The sequence below is a fragment of the Fundulus heteroclitus genome, unplaced genomic scaffold (genome assembly GCF_011125445.2).
Source record: "Fundulus heteroclitus isolate FHET01 unplaced genomic scaffold, MU-UCD_Fhet_4.1 scaffold_80, whole genome shotgun sequence".
NCBI classification, from domain to species: Eukaryota; Metazoa; Chordata; class Actinopteri; order Cyprinodontiformes; family Fundulidae; genus Fundulus; species Fundulus heteroclitus.
In genome coordinates this window covers 875450-893956 of record NW_023397252.1, presented here as the reverse complement: position 1 = coordinate 893956, position 18507 = coordinate 875450, and the positions used below count along the sequence as shown (strand labels likewise).

The 18507-nt window shown below is 41.3% G+C and overlaps 1 protein-coding gene across 1 annotated transcript in view; it reads right to left on the bottom strand.

The window, feature by feature from the left end:
* LOC110366412 (major histocompatibility complex class I-related gene protein) overlaps positions 1-18149 on the bottom strand; it is a 42826-nt gene extending 24677 nt beyond the window's left edge. The window contains exons 1-3 of the mRNA XM_036134351.1: positions 18024-18149; positions 4348-4623; positions 1724-2023 (exon numbers count right to left, since the gene is read on the bottom strand). Coding sequence (XP_035990244.1) covers positions 1724-2023; positions 4348-4623; positions 18024-18072 — 625 coding nt within the window. The 5' untranslated portion in view covers positions 18073-18149. The remainder of the gene's footprint in view (positions 1-1723; positions 2024-4347; positions 4624-18023) is intronic.
* Positions 18150-18507: the final 358 nt, after the last annotated feature.

Sequence of the window (18507 nt, the reverse complement as noted above, 5' to 3'; positions counted from 1 at the left end):
AACAAAACAAACATTTAATTTATCTAATATCCCATCAGTGTATAAAACCCTTAAGGAAATAAAGCATGTTATAAGTGTAAATCACACTCAAACATATCAGCAAGACTTGGTTTCCAGAATACTAGCAGAAGCTAGCCTGTTAGCTCCAGGAAATTTACTTCGGTCAAAGCTTAAAACAAAACAGCTAAAAAACTTTTGAATAAACCATTTGACTTTCCCTGCCAAACTCTGCCAATCCTGTCTGTGCCAGTTCGGTTCACTTTGGGCATCCAGTTGGAAGCAGTTGAAGCAGGACGAAGCTGGTCCTTTAGCACGGCGGGCAGGCGGCTAGCCCAAAAGGGAAAATGCTCGTCGTTTGGGATACAAGGCTTGGGCAAGCTTTACACTGTTCTTGGAAGGGGGTGCAGTTGGGCTGGGGAAGGGGGTCCTCCGCTCGGTCTCCCTGCCGTCGCTTCTTCATTTGAGGGCCTGTGCAGGTTGCAGCGGGCTACTTCAGATCAACGTTTCTCTTAGCTTGGCCTGGCCACAGGAGAGGAGATCACTCCAAGCTTTGTTACAGTGCCCCCCTCCCCTAAGAGGGGGACTAAGAAAGTAGAGAACATCACCCCAGTTCTAAAGTCCTTACACTGGCTTCCTGGATCTCAGAGAATAGACTTTAAAATCATCTTGCTAGTCTATAAATCACTGAATGGCTTAGCACGTAAATACAACACAGACTTGTTATCAGTGTATCGACCCTCCAGACCACACTTCTGGCTCCAGCCTACTCTGCATACCTAGAACTCATGCTCCACTGATCTGGAACAAACTTCCAGAAAAATGTAAAAGTGCTGAATGCCTAAGTTCAGCACTTTTACATTTTAGATTAAAAACACATTTGTTTAGGATTGCCTTCGACTAGTTAAACTGTTTTAATGAATAAAAGCCTATAGAAATAATTAATTATATTTAATCCTCAAACACAATAGGATTCACAAATACAGAACAGTGACGGAAGTTATAGGTTTATCATTAGTTCAACTTTTTAGTCCAACTGTTTAATATTTGCTTTTAATTTCTATTTTCCCATGTTTTATTTTGTTTCTACATTTTATTCCAACTTGCTTTCATTCTGTTTTATTTTCCTATGTTTTAATCATGTAAAGCACTTTGCATTGTTTTTGTACCGAAATGTGCTATACAAATAAATTTGCCTTGCCTTACACTCTCTTTTTCCTCTGCTATATTTATGCCTTACTTTCTCTTTTACCTTTCCATTTCTGTGTCAATTGAATTTGAAATTAGCCCAAAATAATATACAGTATTTTTTTTGCTTACATATCAAGGGGAGCACTATAGTCAAATCAGTAATGCTCCACTTGTGAAAGTATATATTTTGGGTCCTCTCTGGCATTATTTACGTGTTGTTAAAAAATAAGTAAATATATATCATTCACTGCTTATTTATGTGTCCTGTGTGCGCTCGACTATGCATTTATTTTTTGATTGGCCCTTTATTCAAATTAATTATGTCCATGTAAATAAATAACTACTGGATGCAATATGCACCTCCCTTTCAGGGATGAGCGAGCACAGATAGTGGCTGGATGAATTGATTTGAAATAAATGAGACATTTATCTAAACTTTGCTTTTTGAGTAATGTGGCAGACCTAGTGTGTAAATGTGTGACACATTAACATAAAAATAAACAACAAAAAGCATCAGGCACATATTTAGGCTTACCTCTATTGGTTCTTAGAGTTGCTCCATCCAGATTGATGATTTTTTCCTCTTTGCCAATAAGCTGAAACACACAGTCGTACCTCCTCCAGTCTTCAGGACTGATCGAGGAAATGTCCAGGTAAATCCTCATCTGGAATGTTCCATCATCGTTTGGAAGGATCTCTTCATGATCCACATTCTCATGAATCTCTTCCCCATCCTTCCTCCAGAACATGAGGGCTCTGCTGGGAAAGAAACCTGTAGCGTGGCAGCTGACTGGAGAGGAAGGAGACTTCTGCAGCAGCGACAATGAGGGTTGCTCTGGGAATGGAGAAAATAGAAAATAAGGAAGGAGTCAAAAAGGGTTGATATACAAGCAACAGATTTGAAAATCCAGTTGATAGGAACATAATTGGAAATGATGATGAACATTGTCAGGGTTCAGTTTTGATTTGGGTTTTTATTTACTATTTTTCAGTTCTTCCTCCTGTCTGGGTTTAGTTAGGTTCTGACTTTTGTTATGGTTAGTTCTGTTTCCTCTTACCACTCCCACTCAGTCTTCCCTTCACTCCCGCTGTAGTTAGTCACACCTGCCAGCCACTAATTAGCCAGACTCGCTTCACCTGCCAGCCTCCCTACTTAAGCCTCACTCTGCTGTCACTTCTTTGCCGGTCCGTCATCATTCTACACCCTCTCCATGCCAGTCACCTGTGTGCCTTTGGAACCCTGCTTTTGTGTTTTCTCATTTAAGGTTAGTCCTGCCAGCTAACTCTGTAAAGCTCTGTACCCTGCCAGCTGTCTCTCGTAACTCTGAAGTCTGCCTGTCGTCTCAGAGAAGCTGTGGACATGTCGTGGGCCTTTTAGTCTCTCACTCCGGGGCGTCAGCTCCTGCTTTCATCTGCACCCCTGTTCCTGTGTATTCCTGGATCACTGGTTACATCATCCACCATCCCATCAAACCTGTCAATAAAACTCCTCAACTTTAGTCCTGTGTGTGTGGTTCTGGGTTCATCAAAGACAAATCCTGACAAACATAAATTAAAAAACCTTGACATCAAATACAAATTTTAGCAATCACTTACAGTTCAAAGCAGGCAGTGACACTGTAAAAAATAAATTTTTAGAATCAAGTTTAATCGCCAAGTAGGTTTACACTTACAAGGAATTTGACTTGGTTTTGATGGTGCAGACAAAAAAATAAAATAAAATTAAAGCCGCAAGCAGCGTCGATCGGCCCTCGCAGCCAAGCGCCGCTCCGGCCACCGCTAGGGTTCGCGCACCACTGGCCGCCCGCCACCGCAGAAGCTGTTACGCATTTTCCCCGCCCGTCCAACGGGGCGATTCACACCAACGCGTTGGCCAGCGCTCCTCCATGACTCACAAAAAATCTGGTGCAGATCGGTCGATGCAGCGAAGAGATACAGCCGTTGAATAATGATAATGCATTTGGACTAAATCCTTCGGCGGGCCGAATTCGGCTTGGGGCTGATCATTTAAAATATTCTAGGTGGTGCTATAGAGAAATTAGGTCACGTCCACCAAAGTTTGTTATGGATTCCTGTCGGGGGTGGATAAAGATACATCCAAGTGAGTTTTAAGCACCTCGGCCCAAAACTGTGGAATTCAGAGCCAAACGTATGGCAGAGGCGTTTGACATGACTTTGCCACGCCCCTCTGCTCCATCGAAATCACTTGGGGCTGGAATCCACAACACACCAACATGTCTTCTGTCTCTGGACACAGTTTCATGTTGATTAGCTCAGAGGAGTAACATAGCGACCGTTTACAGCAAAACATGACACTTACTGTTGTCAGGGGGCGTGGCCTAAATTATGTCATAATTTGATCATTGGGTTTTGTAGGACACCCAATGATGATCAATCACAGAAAGTTTGGTGCCTCTGTGAGTTTTGTGTTTAATGGCGAATAGGTTAACTTTGACCCCTGCTAACACCCCTTCAGCATGCTCAAAAACTCACCGTTTTGATAACTTTTAATTGGGCATACCTTATGATCAGACTGACCGAGTTTCAAGCCGCTCACTCAAAGTCCCTAGGAGGAGTTCGATCAAATATCAATGCTGTAAACGTCAAAAATTGGGTCAAAATCAGACCTTCAACCTAAAATGGCCAACTTCCTGTGATACTTGCACTATGACATTAATTGTAAATTCTGAGCATCTTGTTGAGTTCTATAACTGTACCAAATTTCATGTCTCTACAATGAAGTAAGTGAATAGCAAAGGGTCCTTTGAAAATTGCTAGGTGGCGCCGTTTAGGCATTAGGTCACGCCCACCAACGTTTGTTGTGGATTCCTGTAGATAAGGATGCACCCAAGTGAGTTTTATGCAGCTCGGCCAAAAACTGTGGAATTCAGAGCCAAACTTATAGCTGCTGCGTTTGAGGTGACTTCGCCACACTGCCACGTCCCCCTGCTGCATCGAATCCACTTGGGGCTGGAATCCACAACACACCAACATGTCTTCTGTCTCTGGACACAGTTTCCTGTTGATTAGCTCAGAGGGGTAACATAGCGACTGTTTACAGCAAAACATGACGCTTCCTGTTGTCAGGGGGCGTGGCCTAAGTGATCATCATCATGATTTGACCATTGGATATTGTAGAAAAATTTGATATTGTCATACCTGTTCTTAGCAAAAAGCTCTTCCCTTTGTCCAATAATAGCTTAAAAACCACAGAGATATCCAGGGCAATCATTTTAACGATCATCTTTCCAACTTTATAAGTCTCCCATGTCTGTTTAACTGGGATGGCTCGTGGTTGTAAAGGGATCACTGTCAGTGTCTCCAAATCCAGAGCAAGAAAATCTTCTCCATCATAACCTACTAGAGAATCAAAAGAAACCTTCTGAGTCTCCTCATCCCAGACACAGGAAACTATCCCTTGTAAAATATGGACTCCTGAAAACAAAACAGAGAGAAATTGACACAGATAAACAACATTGTAGTGAATAATTACACTCAGAACCATTACAAAATTTCAGTGTGATTTGCTGAACCTGTCATAAATTTACTGTTAACTACTAAATGTAGCATTTTATTTAAATAGAAAGGCTAACACTATTATTGAAAATTTTTTAAATTATAAATAGGTTAACTTGCAAAACCTTTGAAGGTTTAATGTGGGAGTTTTTTTATTTCAAGTGTTCATTAGCTCACCAAAACCTACATGAATGAACCCCACCAGTGCCCTTGCATGTCAGCAACGCCTCGACCTGTGTCACAACTGCAGGGAACAGCATCGCTACCTATGCACCTCCTCATTACTCACCTGCTGTTCCGCAGGTCGCCACCAGCGGTATAATGAATTCACTGTTTGCACAGATTTGGAATTCACAAATGTATTATTATTATTATTTTAACAACTTTTACTAACCAGCCAGTGGTTGAGAACACATGGCATTTATCCTCATGACATTCTGCCGTAAAGTGTACACAGCAGTAAATATCAACCAATCTCTTAAAGGCACAGTAATCCTTTTCAAAGTACACATTATGTGACAGCTTCTCCTTTCAAGATAACAGTGTCATTAATTAGCTCAAACTTTCTCAATTGAGCTTTAATCCGACCTTAAGAACTTTAATCCAATAAACATGGTTCGTAGCTAAATTCTCCCAATTCTCTAAATGGGTGGCTACACTTACATTACAATGAAACAGAGAAGCTAATGCAGTACAATAAACAGGTGACATTTCTTAAATTTATCTTTCACAGATTAAGTCTTTCAACAGGTGTACTTAGTCTTCCGGACCAAGTATACAACAGTGCTTTCTGCATGACCGTTGTTTTGTCATCAAGGATTGACAGGACTGCAAAGTCCGTCTATTGCCTGAGATCCCCTTGCTTACTTTCTTCATCAGCAAGAGTGTCCAAAACGGTTGGTGCTGCAGACAAAAGTTGCAAACAATGACAATTGCACCACTGTTTCTCTACCCTGGATGTCTCAACGGTGTAAGAGGGAGGTGTGGTGCTTTCTCCAGTGACAACAGCAGGTGTAGAACAGGATTTCTGATGGTCCAGTTTAATAAGAATAGGATCACCTGGCTCTAATGATGGGAGGGGTCTCACACCATGACGCTGATTAAAATAGAAGGCCTGTTTCCGTTTTTCCTCAGTATCCTTAGTTCTGATATTTTCCAGATCCGGCCACCTAGGCTGAAGGTTTGGATCCAATGTAGGAGGAGTTGTTTGATTTTTCGACCCATGACCAGCTCTACTGGGCTTACTCCTGTGTAGGTGGAGGGCGTTAAATGGAAACACATAAGGGCCACTAAAGATCTTTCTGTTTTAAGATTCTTTTTGCTGTCTGAACTCCTCTTTCTGCATGTCCATTGCCTTGGGGATTATGAGGGCTTGAAGTGATATGCATAAAATCCAATTCTCTCACAAACTCCCTAAACTCCTGACATGAGAACTGGGACCCATTGTCAGACACGACTTTGTCTGGGCAGCCAAACCTATCAAACACTGCCTTCAGTTTTAAGATAACCTGTGAGGCAGTTGAGAGAGAAATAGTCTGAAACTACTAGATATGTGTGCTTATTGTGCTCACACAGATCTATGACAAGTCCTTGCCAAGGTGGATCTGGTAGAGAAGTTGAGATGAAAGGTTCTTTTTGGTACACCGACAAGACTGAACTTTGACTTTGATTTCTGAAGAGATGCCTGGCCATCATACAGATGTGTTAGCCTGCGCTTGGCACTTTATTAAACATTGATGTCCATCATGTATGCAATCACGGATGTATGCGATCAAGAATGTCAGCCCTTAATACATCTGGAATCTCCTCTGCACTGACGCACGACGTTCCGAGACGAGGTCAGCAGCACACCACCCCCATTATAAACAATGTTGGTACTGCACTGCTTCCCCAGCCCGAGACGCCGGATAGTGGACCAGAATCGCTTTGAAGCCGTACGGAAGTATTTCACCATGGCCTCTCCGAACTCTTCCCACTCCCGAGTTTTTGCTTTGCGACCAGCCGAGCAGCCTGGTCGCAAAGCAGTCCCACAGGCCAATAAAGCCCTATAGGACTTCTTCTTCAGGAGTCCTATTGACGGCTTCCCTCACCACCGGTGTCCACCAGCGTGTTTGAGGGTTGCTGCACTGACAACATTGCAGCAACAGCTTCGACTAGCCGCCTCAACAATAGAGGTGAACATGTCCCTCCCTTGGGACGTGTTCAAAGCTCTCCCGCAGGGGTAGAAAGCTCCGCCCCTATCTTCACCCAAATGTCCAAGACATACGGCCACAGATCAGATGAAACAAGAACAAAGTCAATCATTGAACTACGGTCAATCCATGATGAGCACAGAAGTCCAAAAACACCTCTGTTCCTATGAAAGTCACCTCTCGAGTTCAGATCAGGTGGGTCGTTCCTCCCAACCACGCCCCTCCAGGTCCCACCGTCATTGCCCATGTGAGCATTGAAGTCGCCCAGCAAAATGAGGGAGTCCCCAGGAGGGGCACTCTCCAGTACCCCCTCCAAGGACTCCAAAAAGGGTGGGTAATCCGAACTGCTGTTTGCCGCATAAGCACAAACAACAGTCAGAACCCGTCCCCCCACATGTATGCGGAGGAAGGCCACCCTCTCATTCACCGGGGTGAACCCCAAGATGCAGGCACCGAGATGAGGGGCAACCAGTATACCCACTCCAGCTCGGTGCCTCTCACCAGGGGCAACTCCAGAGTGGAGGAACATTCAACCCCTCCCAAGAAGACTAGTTCCAGAGCCAGAGGCACGCGTCTAGGTGAGTCCGACTATCTCTAGTCGGAACCTCTCAACCACGCACATTAGGTCAGGCTCCTTCCCCACCAGAGAAGTGACATTCCACGTCCCATGAGCCAGCTTCTACAGCCGAGAATCGGAATGCCAAGGTCCCTGCCCTCGACTGCCACCCATTTCACATTGCACCCGACCCCTTTGGCCCCTCCCATAGGTGGTGAGCCTACTGGAAGGGGGAACCATGTCTCCTCTTTAGGCTTTGCCTGGCCAGGCTCCATGGGTAACTTAATGCTTTCTGGATGAAGAGGAATTTGCCAAAACCCAGAGGCTGCATCTAATGATGAAAATATTATTGCCCCACTCAATTTTGCTGTGATCTCCTCTGCAGTTGGGAGAAAGTATCTCTCTCACTTTACACCTTCATTTAATATAATTAAATCCACACAGATGTGAACTTTTCCATTTTTCCACGGAACAGGCACCCTTGGTGCGCACCAGTCTGTAGGCTCAGTCACAGGTTATGTTGTTTTCCTCAATTCAGTTTAGTTCCACATTCTACTTTTGAAATACGGGCAAAGGGACCCAATGAGCAGTGTGTGCTGCATATGGCTGAGCATTCTTGTCACATTCTCAGGTCTAGGTGCAGGTTTGGGTTTCTCTCTGTCCTCCTCTGCAGGGCGTGACAAGAAACCCTCACCAAGAAACCTCATAAATTGTTAGCTAGACAATTAAGGAATGTAATGTTCTGTTCTGGTTTATGTTTATTATTTGCTTAAGTAGCTCATTTCTGCCTCTTGGTTTATTTCTGTTTTGGATTCTGGTTTAGTCTCTTTATTGGGTTAGTTATCTGGTCCCTGGATTAGTTCTGATTTTAGTTATGTGCTTTATTTTGTTCTGTTTCATCTAAGGTTTATTTTCTAGCCCCTTTCTGCGCCCTTAATCACTTCCATCTGGTTTTGGTTAATTATTCCCTCCCTACTTACCTGTCCGCCCACTTATTTAAACCTCCTTCAGTTTTCTGTTTGTTGACGGGACTTCGCTTATGCTTCGTCATCTGTTCTCCCCTATGTGCATCTCTTGTTTTCGGTTACGCTTTTAGTAAGAGCTCCCAGGGGTCCGTTCTTCGTACGTCGCTAACTCAGTTAGCAGGATTTAATTGTTGACGATTTGGCCTGATCTTGGATCGTTCGGTTCTTCGAAAGACATCCTGTACTTGTTGTCATAGCAACATGTGCGCCAGCTTAAGCCTGCTCGAGAGCAGGCTTATTTCATGTAAACAAGATTAGATCACGGCTGTATAAGCGGAGGAGATGGAGAAGTCTGCCGTAGCCATGTCCATTTTTACGACTGCAACCTGTTGCGGAAGATGCAAGAATAATTTGCAGAGTTTTTCAAATTAATCGCATATTGCGCAATAGACAGGATCCTTTAGCGCAGCGCGACAGTGTAATTGTAGAGAGATTTTTCTTGGTGGCTGTTATAAACAGACAAACATCATTTAACATTGGTTTTTAAAGAGGAAAAAGTGGTGTTGGAGCCATAAATCTAAAATATTTAAGTTATTTGTATGATGGTTTGCTTTTTATTTTTATCCTATTCAGTAAGATGAATGGTTCAGGCCATTTTATTGTGAAGTTTAGTTTACTTTGAAAGGCTTGCTTCCTGTCGAGCCATATATTGTATTAGAAAAAACTATGGATGGATTATTTAGCCACGGAGCAATACAGTTTTACCGTGTAAACTGTGGATGACTTGGAAAAGGAAAATTTTCATTTTTTATGGATAAAGATTTTTTTTTTTGTTAAAATTCCCAGTTTGCACGTGTCCTTTACTTCCCGTGTCTAAGGAATGACACTGAAATTTGGATCTCTTGACATAACAAGTGCCTTTTTAAAATAAAGTATAATAATTAAAGGCTACCATTGTCATGAATCAGAGCAGAGGACGCAGAATTCAATTAGACCAGCAGAGGTTCGGTAAAATAATATTTATTAACAAAATCCAAAAACCAAAAAGGGCAGAGAGACAAACAGTCCAGTTGGGCAGACAAGGCAGGAACAGGCAGGAACAGGGTGGCTCAGATCTCTGGGGACAAGGGGTCAAAAATCCAAAAGTAAACCAATAAACAGAAACTTGCAGGAGGAGACTCACCCATACTCAAACAGACGACCTGGCACTGATGTCTGGTCTCAACAGTTTATATGGAGGTGGAAGCAGGTGAAACCGATGAGAAGTGATTGCAGCAGGGATGGAGTTAGGCAGGTGTGCAGAATAAGTAATTAGACCAGACATCAGTGCTGAGGCTCAAAACAAGAACAGACAAATCTAAATAGCTGACAAGACAAGTGGACAGAAACAAACTACACACAATCTAATAAAGAACAAAACAACCCTGATGTACAAACCTAAAACAGAAAATAAAGCTAAGACTAAAACTGATGACAAAACAGGATAAACTAACAGTAAACAAGAACCTAGACAAGACAAAACTCAAAGCAACCAGAGAACCTAAGGAAGGAGGGCAAAATACCTTAAACATAAACCAGAACAGAACGTGACAACCATTTTTTAGAATATTATTGTATTTCACTTTTAGTTGTCCCCATGTTCTAGTGGGTCCCGTGGAGGCTCTGACATAAAAGAACAAAGTAAATATGAGATTATTAAAATGCAAAAATTCATACTGTAGAAAGTGATAGAAACATCTACCATGGACAGTATTTACGCATTAATAAAACTGTGGGCGTTCTTTGGCCATGCTGAACAGCCAATAGCAGCGTTGCTGATCAATGTTTCTACTATCGATACATTTCCCCTTTTAAACAAACGCATGAACGTGCAGTTATCTCAGATAACTCAATCCAGCCATACTAATCGTAAACAACAGGTGTGTTCGAAGAACCCAATTAGCCGGATCAGGATTAGCCGAATGAAATCATCTTGGATGTGTCATTTGATCTTGGATGTTTTAAGCAACGTACGAAGAACGGACCCCAGCACCTTGATCCTGCCTGTTTGTAAACCTGATCTGTTTGCTTTGCCCAGTTCTGTTCGCCTGTTTCCCATCAAGAGTGTCTAGATGTCTGCTTTACCCCTTTTTTTGGACCCTGTTCAGTTTGCCTGCCTTGTCCCCTCTCCTCACCTGTCTTTCAATAAACACCTTAAAAGCATGAAGATTGTCTTTGGCTGAAAACAGGGTTCATCTCCTCACTAATCATTACAAGGAAACTGGAAAGTGATCGTACAATCAATAAAATTAAATCAGAAAATGGAGAAATTTTAACCTCACACAAAGACATTAATCATAGATTTAAACAGTTTTATGAATCATTGTATTCTTCCAACGCAGAAAAAGACAACTTAACTATACAGAAGTTTTTAGATAGTTGTAATCTCCAATCTTTAACTCAGGATGACAAAAGCTCTCCGAATGCAAACCTCTCATGCATAGATATTCAGGTTGCTATTAAATCACTAAAAAGGGGGAAAATGGCGGGTCCTGATGGATATCCTGGGGAATTTTATAAAGAATTTAGTGACCTTTTATCACCTTATTTGCTAAAAATGTACACCCAAGCAAATTCAGATAATATGCTACCGCCTACAATGAGAGAAGCCACTATAATACTAATACCAAAAAACTGGCCCTCCCAAATTTTTTATTTTACTATTATTCTTGTACGCTTTGAATTATTACAATTTGGCTAGATCGTAATCTTACACAATCCATGTGGATCACAAAGGAAAAGGAAGATTGCAGCCCTCATGAAATTGGTGCTCTTATTCTGTCACCAACAAATAAAGATACCTTGGCATACAACAATAACCGGATTATCCACAGTACTATACGTATTTAGAAACAGATAAAATCACAGTTAGGTATTGAATTTATATCCACCTTATTGCCAATAGCAAATAATCCCACATGTGTTCCTTTCACTTTAGATTGAGGTTATACACAATGGAAAGATTTAGGCATCGGGACGATTGGTGACCTGTTGATGGGTGGTAATTTTGCTTCTTTCTCTCAACTTCAGGCCAAATTTGGTCTCCATAAACACAATAATTTTATATACCTACAGGTCAGGGCATATGTCCAAAAATACATGCTCACTCTAGAGAATATAATACCTAATGAATTTGACAAACTCTTTAAAACCGGGTGGTGGGGAAAGACATCTAATCTCCCAATTTTATAATGTGTTATTATCCAGATCCTCGCCATCCATGCAAGGCCTTAGAACAGGCTGGGAGCAGTAATTATAGTATATAATGTAGATAACACAAAAAGTCAGTGCACTGAAGGTACCCGGATGACCCCCTAAAAACGGGCACAAAATGCAGTGTGTAACGATGGACACTACTCGCACTAAACGGACGCCATCTTGACTACAAAGCGGAAAAGGAGGGGCTAGGGACGTCGGGTAGATGTTCCCATTTTGAAAATAATGGCGGACAATTCAGTCGAGACAGCCGGAGCTGCGACACCGCAATCATATACATGTAAGTAATGGTGGTAATACGAGGCATTGTCCTCTCGTCTAATGCATCACTTACATGTCCCCTTTTACAAAAACCCATAGGTATTTGTAAAATACATGAACATACCTCATGTTCAGCCAATATTTGGAGGATCCTGCATTGACGTCGGAGGCGATGTATTTTCCACATGCTTTGAATTTAAACGATTGTTGTTTGTAAACAAACACCGGCATTTATTTTTGGCGGGCTGAAAATTTGCGTTCACGTGTGTTGCGTTCGTCACGTGATCCCGTCATTTCCGGTAAGCGTTTTAACATAAGTGTTCCTTTTGGAACACTACTAACGGTCGAAAGTGGGCACTACAGCAGTAAGTGGTCAGTGCACATCAGCAGTGCACTGATGGAAAAGAAAAACACAGAGGTGTTGATTTATAACGATCTGAACAGTGGCCTGGTGTCTGATTTAACAGACATCCTTCAGACAGACCTTCCAAGGGACTTGAAAAAACGTCTGACCTTGGAAAAACTCATAATACAAGCTGAAGCCCTGAAGGACGTCAACCGGATAAGAAAATCAGAAGTATTAAAAGAGGATTACATTCGTTTGTTGAACATTGTTGATGGCCTGAATGTCAAGGTTTTTCTTAGCGGGCCTCACGCGCCCGTTAACTGTGGAGACGAGATTTTTTTCAGAATTCTGATGCTAAACAAATGGCTGGAAAAAACATGCAAAGAAACAACTGTAACCATCATAGACAACTTTAACATCTTTTGGGAAAGAAGACATCTGTTCAACAGAGATCGTTTCTCTCTAAATAGGTCAGGTGCAAAACGGCTGATTTCAAACATCTTCTATTCTGTGAACCATGCGTCATCAGCTTTGTTCCAAAACAAAGTACATCCAGTGCCTAAACAAAAGATAAGCCCAGTGCAGCCCGAACAAGCCAAGATAAAGATGGCCAGAAAGATGACACAGAATGAGGCGTTGTCAGAGCTACAGGACGATTCATCCCAGATCTCAGCAGGACAAAGAGAGGACCAAGAACCTCCATCGTCACAAACACCGGTCCAGACTGGACCCGCCTCCCCTTCTTCTCCACAAAGCCCAGAAGTTCCTTTTCTGGAATTTTCTCATAACATGAACAAAGTATTTAAGATTGGCCTACAGATGACATCCTCTCCACATAGCCATTCTGCTGTGAATAAACCAGGATTCTCCAAAGGCCTCAGAGCCTCAGATCCTCCTCCTCCACATATCACAGAACACTCTGGTACTGAGGAACTCCAAATTACTTCGCTGTGATACAGATTGGCCCCTGGCCACACGTTTATCAGACATGACAGTTCCCAGCATCAGCCGGGGCCTTTCGCCGGAGATTATGGAATATCTGTGATAATACGTGGCAGAAATAAGAAAAACAAAAGGATAAACAGGAACAAATACTTAAAAATCATAAACTGTCAGATGCAACCTGTCACAGAGACATCATCAACCACTAAGTCATATAAACTGGGTTTATTAAATATTAGATCTCTGTCAGGAAAATCCCTTTTAATTAATGACTTCATTATTGACAATAATCTTGATGTAATGTTTTTAACAGAAACATGGCTGCATGAATTTAGTGAAGCAGCTAGAGCAAACAGCAAAGGAAAGGTGGAGGAGTAGCAACATTGTTTAATGATTCACTAAAATGTAAAAAGGTATTTTTGGAAAAATTTGACTCTTTTGAACATTTGGCTCTCCAGGTAAAGAGCCCGGTACGAACTATGTTTCTGAATGTGTACAGGCCTCCTAAGTCCACATCAAACTTTTTAAATGATTTTAGTGACCTGCTGTCTGTGATATGTGTTGATTATGACTGTTTAATTATTGTGGGAGACTTCAACTTTCACGTTGACAACCCTGAAGACAGAAGTGCAAAAGAACTGTGTGACACACTTAGAAACTTTGGTTTAAGTCAACATGTTAAACAGCCAACACACAAACAGGGACATATTTTAGACTTGATCATCACTAAAGGTCTAAAAATTTCACAGGTCAATGTAACTGATGTTGCCCTATCTGATCACTTTTCTGTTACCTTTGAAAGCATCATTTCCAGTGACTCATTTAGCCAAAGGGACATCGTAAGAAAACGCACCTTTAAGGACAATGCCGCGGAAACTTTTATTCAAGCTTACTCTGATACTTCAACCTTGGGCTGCAACTCAGTAGATGAGCTAGTAGATAACTTTCATTCTAAAGTCTCAGACATCATTGACTGCATTGCTCCAGTTAAAGTAAAAGTTCTTTCCGGGAAGAATAAATCTCCTTGGAGAAATGCTCCAGCAGTTAGAGGTGAAAAAAAGGAATGTCGGAAAGCTGAGCGCAGGTGGAGAAAAAACAGACTCCAGGTTCACTACGACATCTATAAAGAGAGACTTTACAGATATAACTTACAACTGAAAAATGCTAGGGAATCTTTCTTCTCAGAGATCATCAAGAAAAACATTAATAATGCTCGTGTCTTATTTTCCACAGTTGACAGGCTAACAAATCCTCCTGTGTCTGTGACTTCCGAACTCCACTCCACCAGGGCCTGCAATGAATTTGCTAACTTCTTTACTGAAAAAATCCTAAAAATTAGAGGATCACTTTGTACTACCATATCAACACCAGAACCAATGCTTTATTCAGCTGGAACTATTTCTGACAAAATGTCCCATTTCAGCAAAATAAACCACAAAAGGTTAGAGCAGATCATTCAGCAGTTAAGTTCCTCCTCCAGCTGCCTTGATGTTCTACCCACAGCTCTCTTTAAAAAAGTTTTACCTGGCATAGCGTCTGATTTGACCCAGATAATAAACACGTCCCTTCTGTCAGGTGTTTTCCCCCAGTCCCTAAAAACAGCAATTATCAAACCACTGCTGAAAAATAACAATTTAGACAAACTACTACTCCAGAACTACAGGCCCATCTCAAACCTCCCCTTTATCAGTAAGATTATTGAAAAAGCTGTATTTCAACAATTAAACACCTTCTTAACAACGACCAGCCGCTTTGACGTATTCCAGTCTGGCTTCCGTGCTCACCACAGTACAGGGACCGCCCTTATTAAGGTGTTTAATGACATCCATATAAATACAGACTGTGGAAGAACCACCGTGCTGGTATTATTGGACCTCAGTGCAGCATTTGATACTGTCGATCACTCCATTCTGTTAGAGCGCCTGGAGAACTGGGTCGGCCTCTCTGGTACAGCACTCCACTGGTTTAAATCCTACTTAAAGGACAGGGACTTTTTTGTGTCAGTAGGTAACTTTACATCTCAGACGACAAAAATCACATGTGGGGTTCCCCAAGGGTCCATCCTGGGTCCCCTCCTCTTCAATATCTACATGCTCCCCCTAGCTCAGATAATAAAAAATAACAACATCAGCTACCATAACTATGCAGACGACACACAGCTTTACATCACCATGTCACCAGGTGACTATAAACCAGTTCAAGCACTGAGTAAATGCCTAGAAGAAATCCATACGTGGATGTGCCAAAATTTTCTTCAATTGAATAAAAACAAAACAGAAATAATAACATTTGGACCAATGTTTGGAGGAGAGATCAAAAGTTAGCACACAGCTTCAGTCACTTCAGCTAAAAACCACTAATCAGGCCCGAAATCTGGGAGTAGTGATGGACTCAGACCTGAACCTTCAAAAGCATCTAAAGACAATTACAAGGTCGGCTTTTTATCACCTGAGGAACATTTCCAGGATTAAAGGACTAATGTCTCAGCAGGATCTGGAAAAACTAATCCATGCATTTATTTTTAGTAGAATTGATTACTGCAACGGTGTTTTCACAGGTCTGCCTAAAAAGTGGATCAGACAGCTGCAGCTGATCCAGAACCTGCTGCCTGCATCCTCACTAAGACTAAGAAAGTAGAGCACATCACTCCAGTTCTAAAGTCATTACACTGGCTCCCTGTATCTCAGAGAATAGACTTTAAAATACTTCTGTTAGTCTATAAATCCCTGAATGGCTTAGCACCTAAATACATCACAGAGCATATAAACCCTCCAGACCACTCAGGTCTTCTGGCTCCAGCCTACTCTGCATACCTAGAACACAAACCAAACACGGAGAAGCAGCATTTAGTTCCTATGCTCCACTTATCTGGAACAAACGTCCAGAAAACTGTAAAAGTGCTGAAAGCCTGAGTTCCTTTAAATCGAGATTAAAAACACATTTGTTTAAAATTGCCTTTGAATGTTCAAGTTAAACTGTTTTACTGTTTTCAAATGTTTTTTTTTCTTTTTCTTTTGTTTTTTTTTACATTATATCCCTACTTGCTTTTATTCCTATATTTTAATCATGTAAAGCACTTTGCATTGTCTCTGTACTGAATTGTGCTATATAAATAAATTTGCCTTGCCTTTGCCTTGCCTTTGCCTTGCCTTGGAAGTATTCGGAATAAGACACAGCCACAGCCTTGTAAGTATCCTAGGGGGCGCCATAAATCCAAATACTATTGTAATCCAATACAACAGTTAGTAGGTTGACAAACATCATTCATATCCAGTTTAAAGCAAATCTGATGATGAATGTGTGGGTGATTGTTTTAGTGCTTTTAGGGGGTGCTATGGAGGAATTAGGCCATGCCCACCAAATGATTGGGTGGATTCCCGTGTGGGGCTGGACTAGGATCGATCACACAGCTTTTGGTGCAGATCCAATGATCCATGTGGAATTTATAACCAAACGTATGGCTATGGGATGACACTGCATTTCACCAAGCCGCTACCACAACTGCCTCCAACAAGTATCTGTGCTCCAAACAAAGCAAAACGAACATGTTCTCTGCCTTCTGACACAGTTTCAAGTTGATTAGGTCTGTATGTGCTTGTATTTAATTCTCCGAACAGGCATTTCTTATTGGGGCAGAAAAAGAATAATAAACAATAGAATTACAATGGGCCTTCGCAGCGCTTAGCTACTCGGGCCTAAAAATAAGTATATTAATAAGATAGTAAGAAATAAGATTTGAAGTGATGAATCCTTCATTGCCTTGATATAATGATTTTTAAAAATATCAATTGGATATTTTACACACACACACACACACACACACACACACACACACACACACACACACACACACACACACACACACACACACACACACACACACAAACTCCATGATCTCTGACCATTTATATGAGCATATAAATCGCCTCTTTAGGGTCTATGTGTTGTTTTATCTGGATTTTCATGTGATATTGATTACAAACAAAAGCAGTATGTTGTATTAGAATTTAAATGAGACTAATTGGGTCTTATTAGGAGCAATCACAGTGAATTGCATTGCTAGAGAAAAGTTTGATACATAGCTCAGCTTTATAATAACCCTGCCTGCCAGATGAATTATCACCATATTTGTGCATCCACAAACACACACGGGAACACGTGCTACACATTATCAATCTGGCTGGCGAGATTAGCTGTGGGAACTCATGATGATCATTTCCTTATTTCTAAGGATCCTACTGCATAGAAATAACCTAAAATCGTCATCATCCCAATTTAAATTAAAACACCCAACCATGTATTCATTTTTTACTTTCAGTAATAAGATATAGTATCTTGTGCTTCAAAAAGGCACAAAAAAACGTTTCTTAAAATCATATTAGATACATTTTAATTACCTTCTTCTGGCTGATTTAAATCCTTCTTAAAATCACTCTCAAGGGATTTAGCTATGTTCGGCCCACGTTCAAAACAATCGTACTGGGAATCATGGTTTAGCGCAGGTTCGTCGTGGAGGAATTTCTTCAGCCAGGCATACTTCAGATCCAGTATCTTGTTGCTCCCATCGCAATAAACGATCGGATTATTATCAAGCATCACTAAATATTGAAACTCCGAGAAGTTCAAGAGGTCCGAAGTAAAGGTGATGAAAATCTTCAGAGCGTGGTTCTCTTTGGAGACATGAAATACCATTAAATCACTCGCTTTTGTACATCATAACGCCTACTTCCAAATTCCTGATGACAAACACTACTGTTCAAAAACAGTGTTAGGCAGTAAGATCTTAAAAAGTCTGATGTTACCTGCTGATGATGCCTTACAGAAGAGGTAAAGCAATAACAGCTTAATCATCTTGTTCTGTGGACACAGCAGCCGATGAGTTTGTTAATCCCAGTTTGTCCGTGACAGAGTGCGGTTCTGCTGGTGCCGTCAGGTCAGCCTCCACTTCCAAAACGAAAGTGAAGCCATCCCACACTGGGCTTTTTTAAGTGACTCAAACACCATGAATTACGGCTTGATTTGACCTTTCACAATAAAAGCAAAACGTTTTAGATCTCTTGACTGGAGTAAGTTGATTTCATTATTGCCCTTCTATGTTCTAAAAATATTTTTTTATGTATTTTTACAATATGGCATGTGAATATGGGTATGTACAAAAGATAATATTTTATTTTTATTACTGTTTTATGTGGTCATTTGGATGTTCCTTTTCTGAGAATTTATTCATTCATTTACTTTTCCTTTATTTCCCATAATTATTTAAACAAAAATGGTTCCGGTTACTGC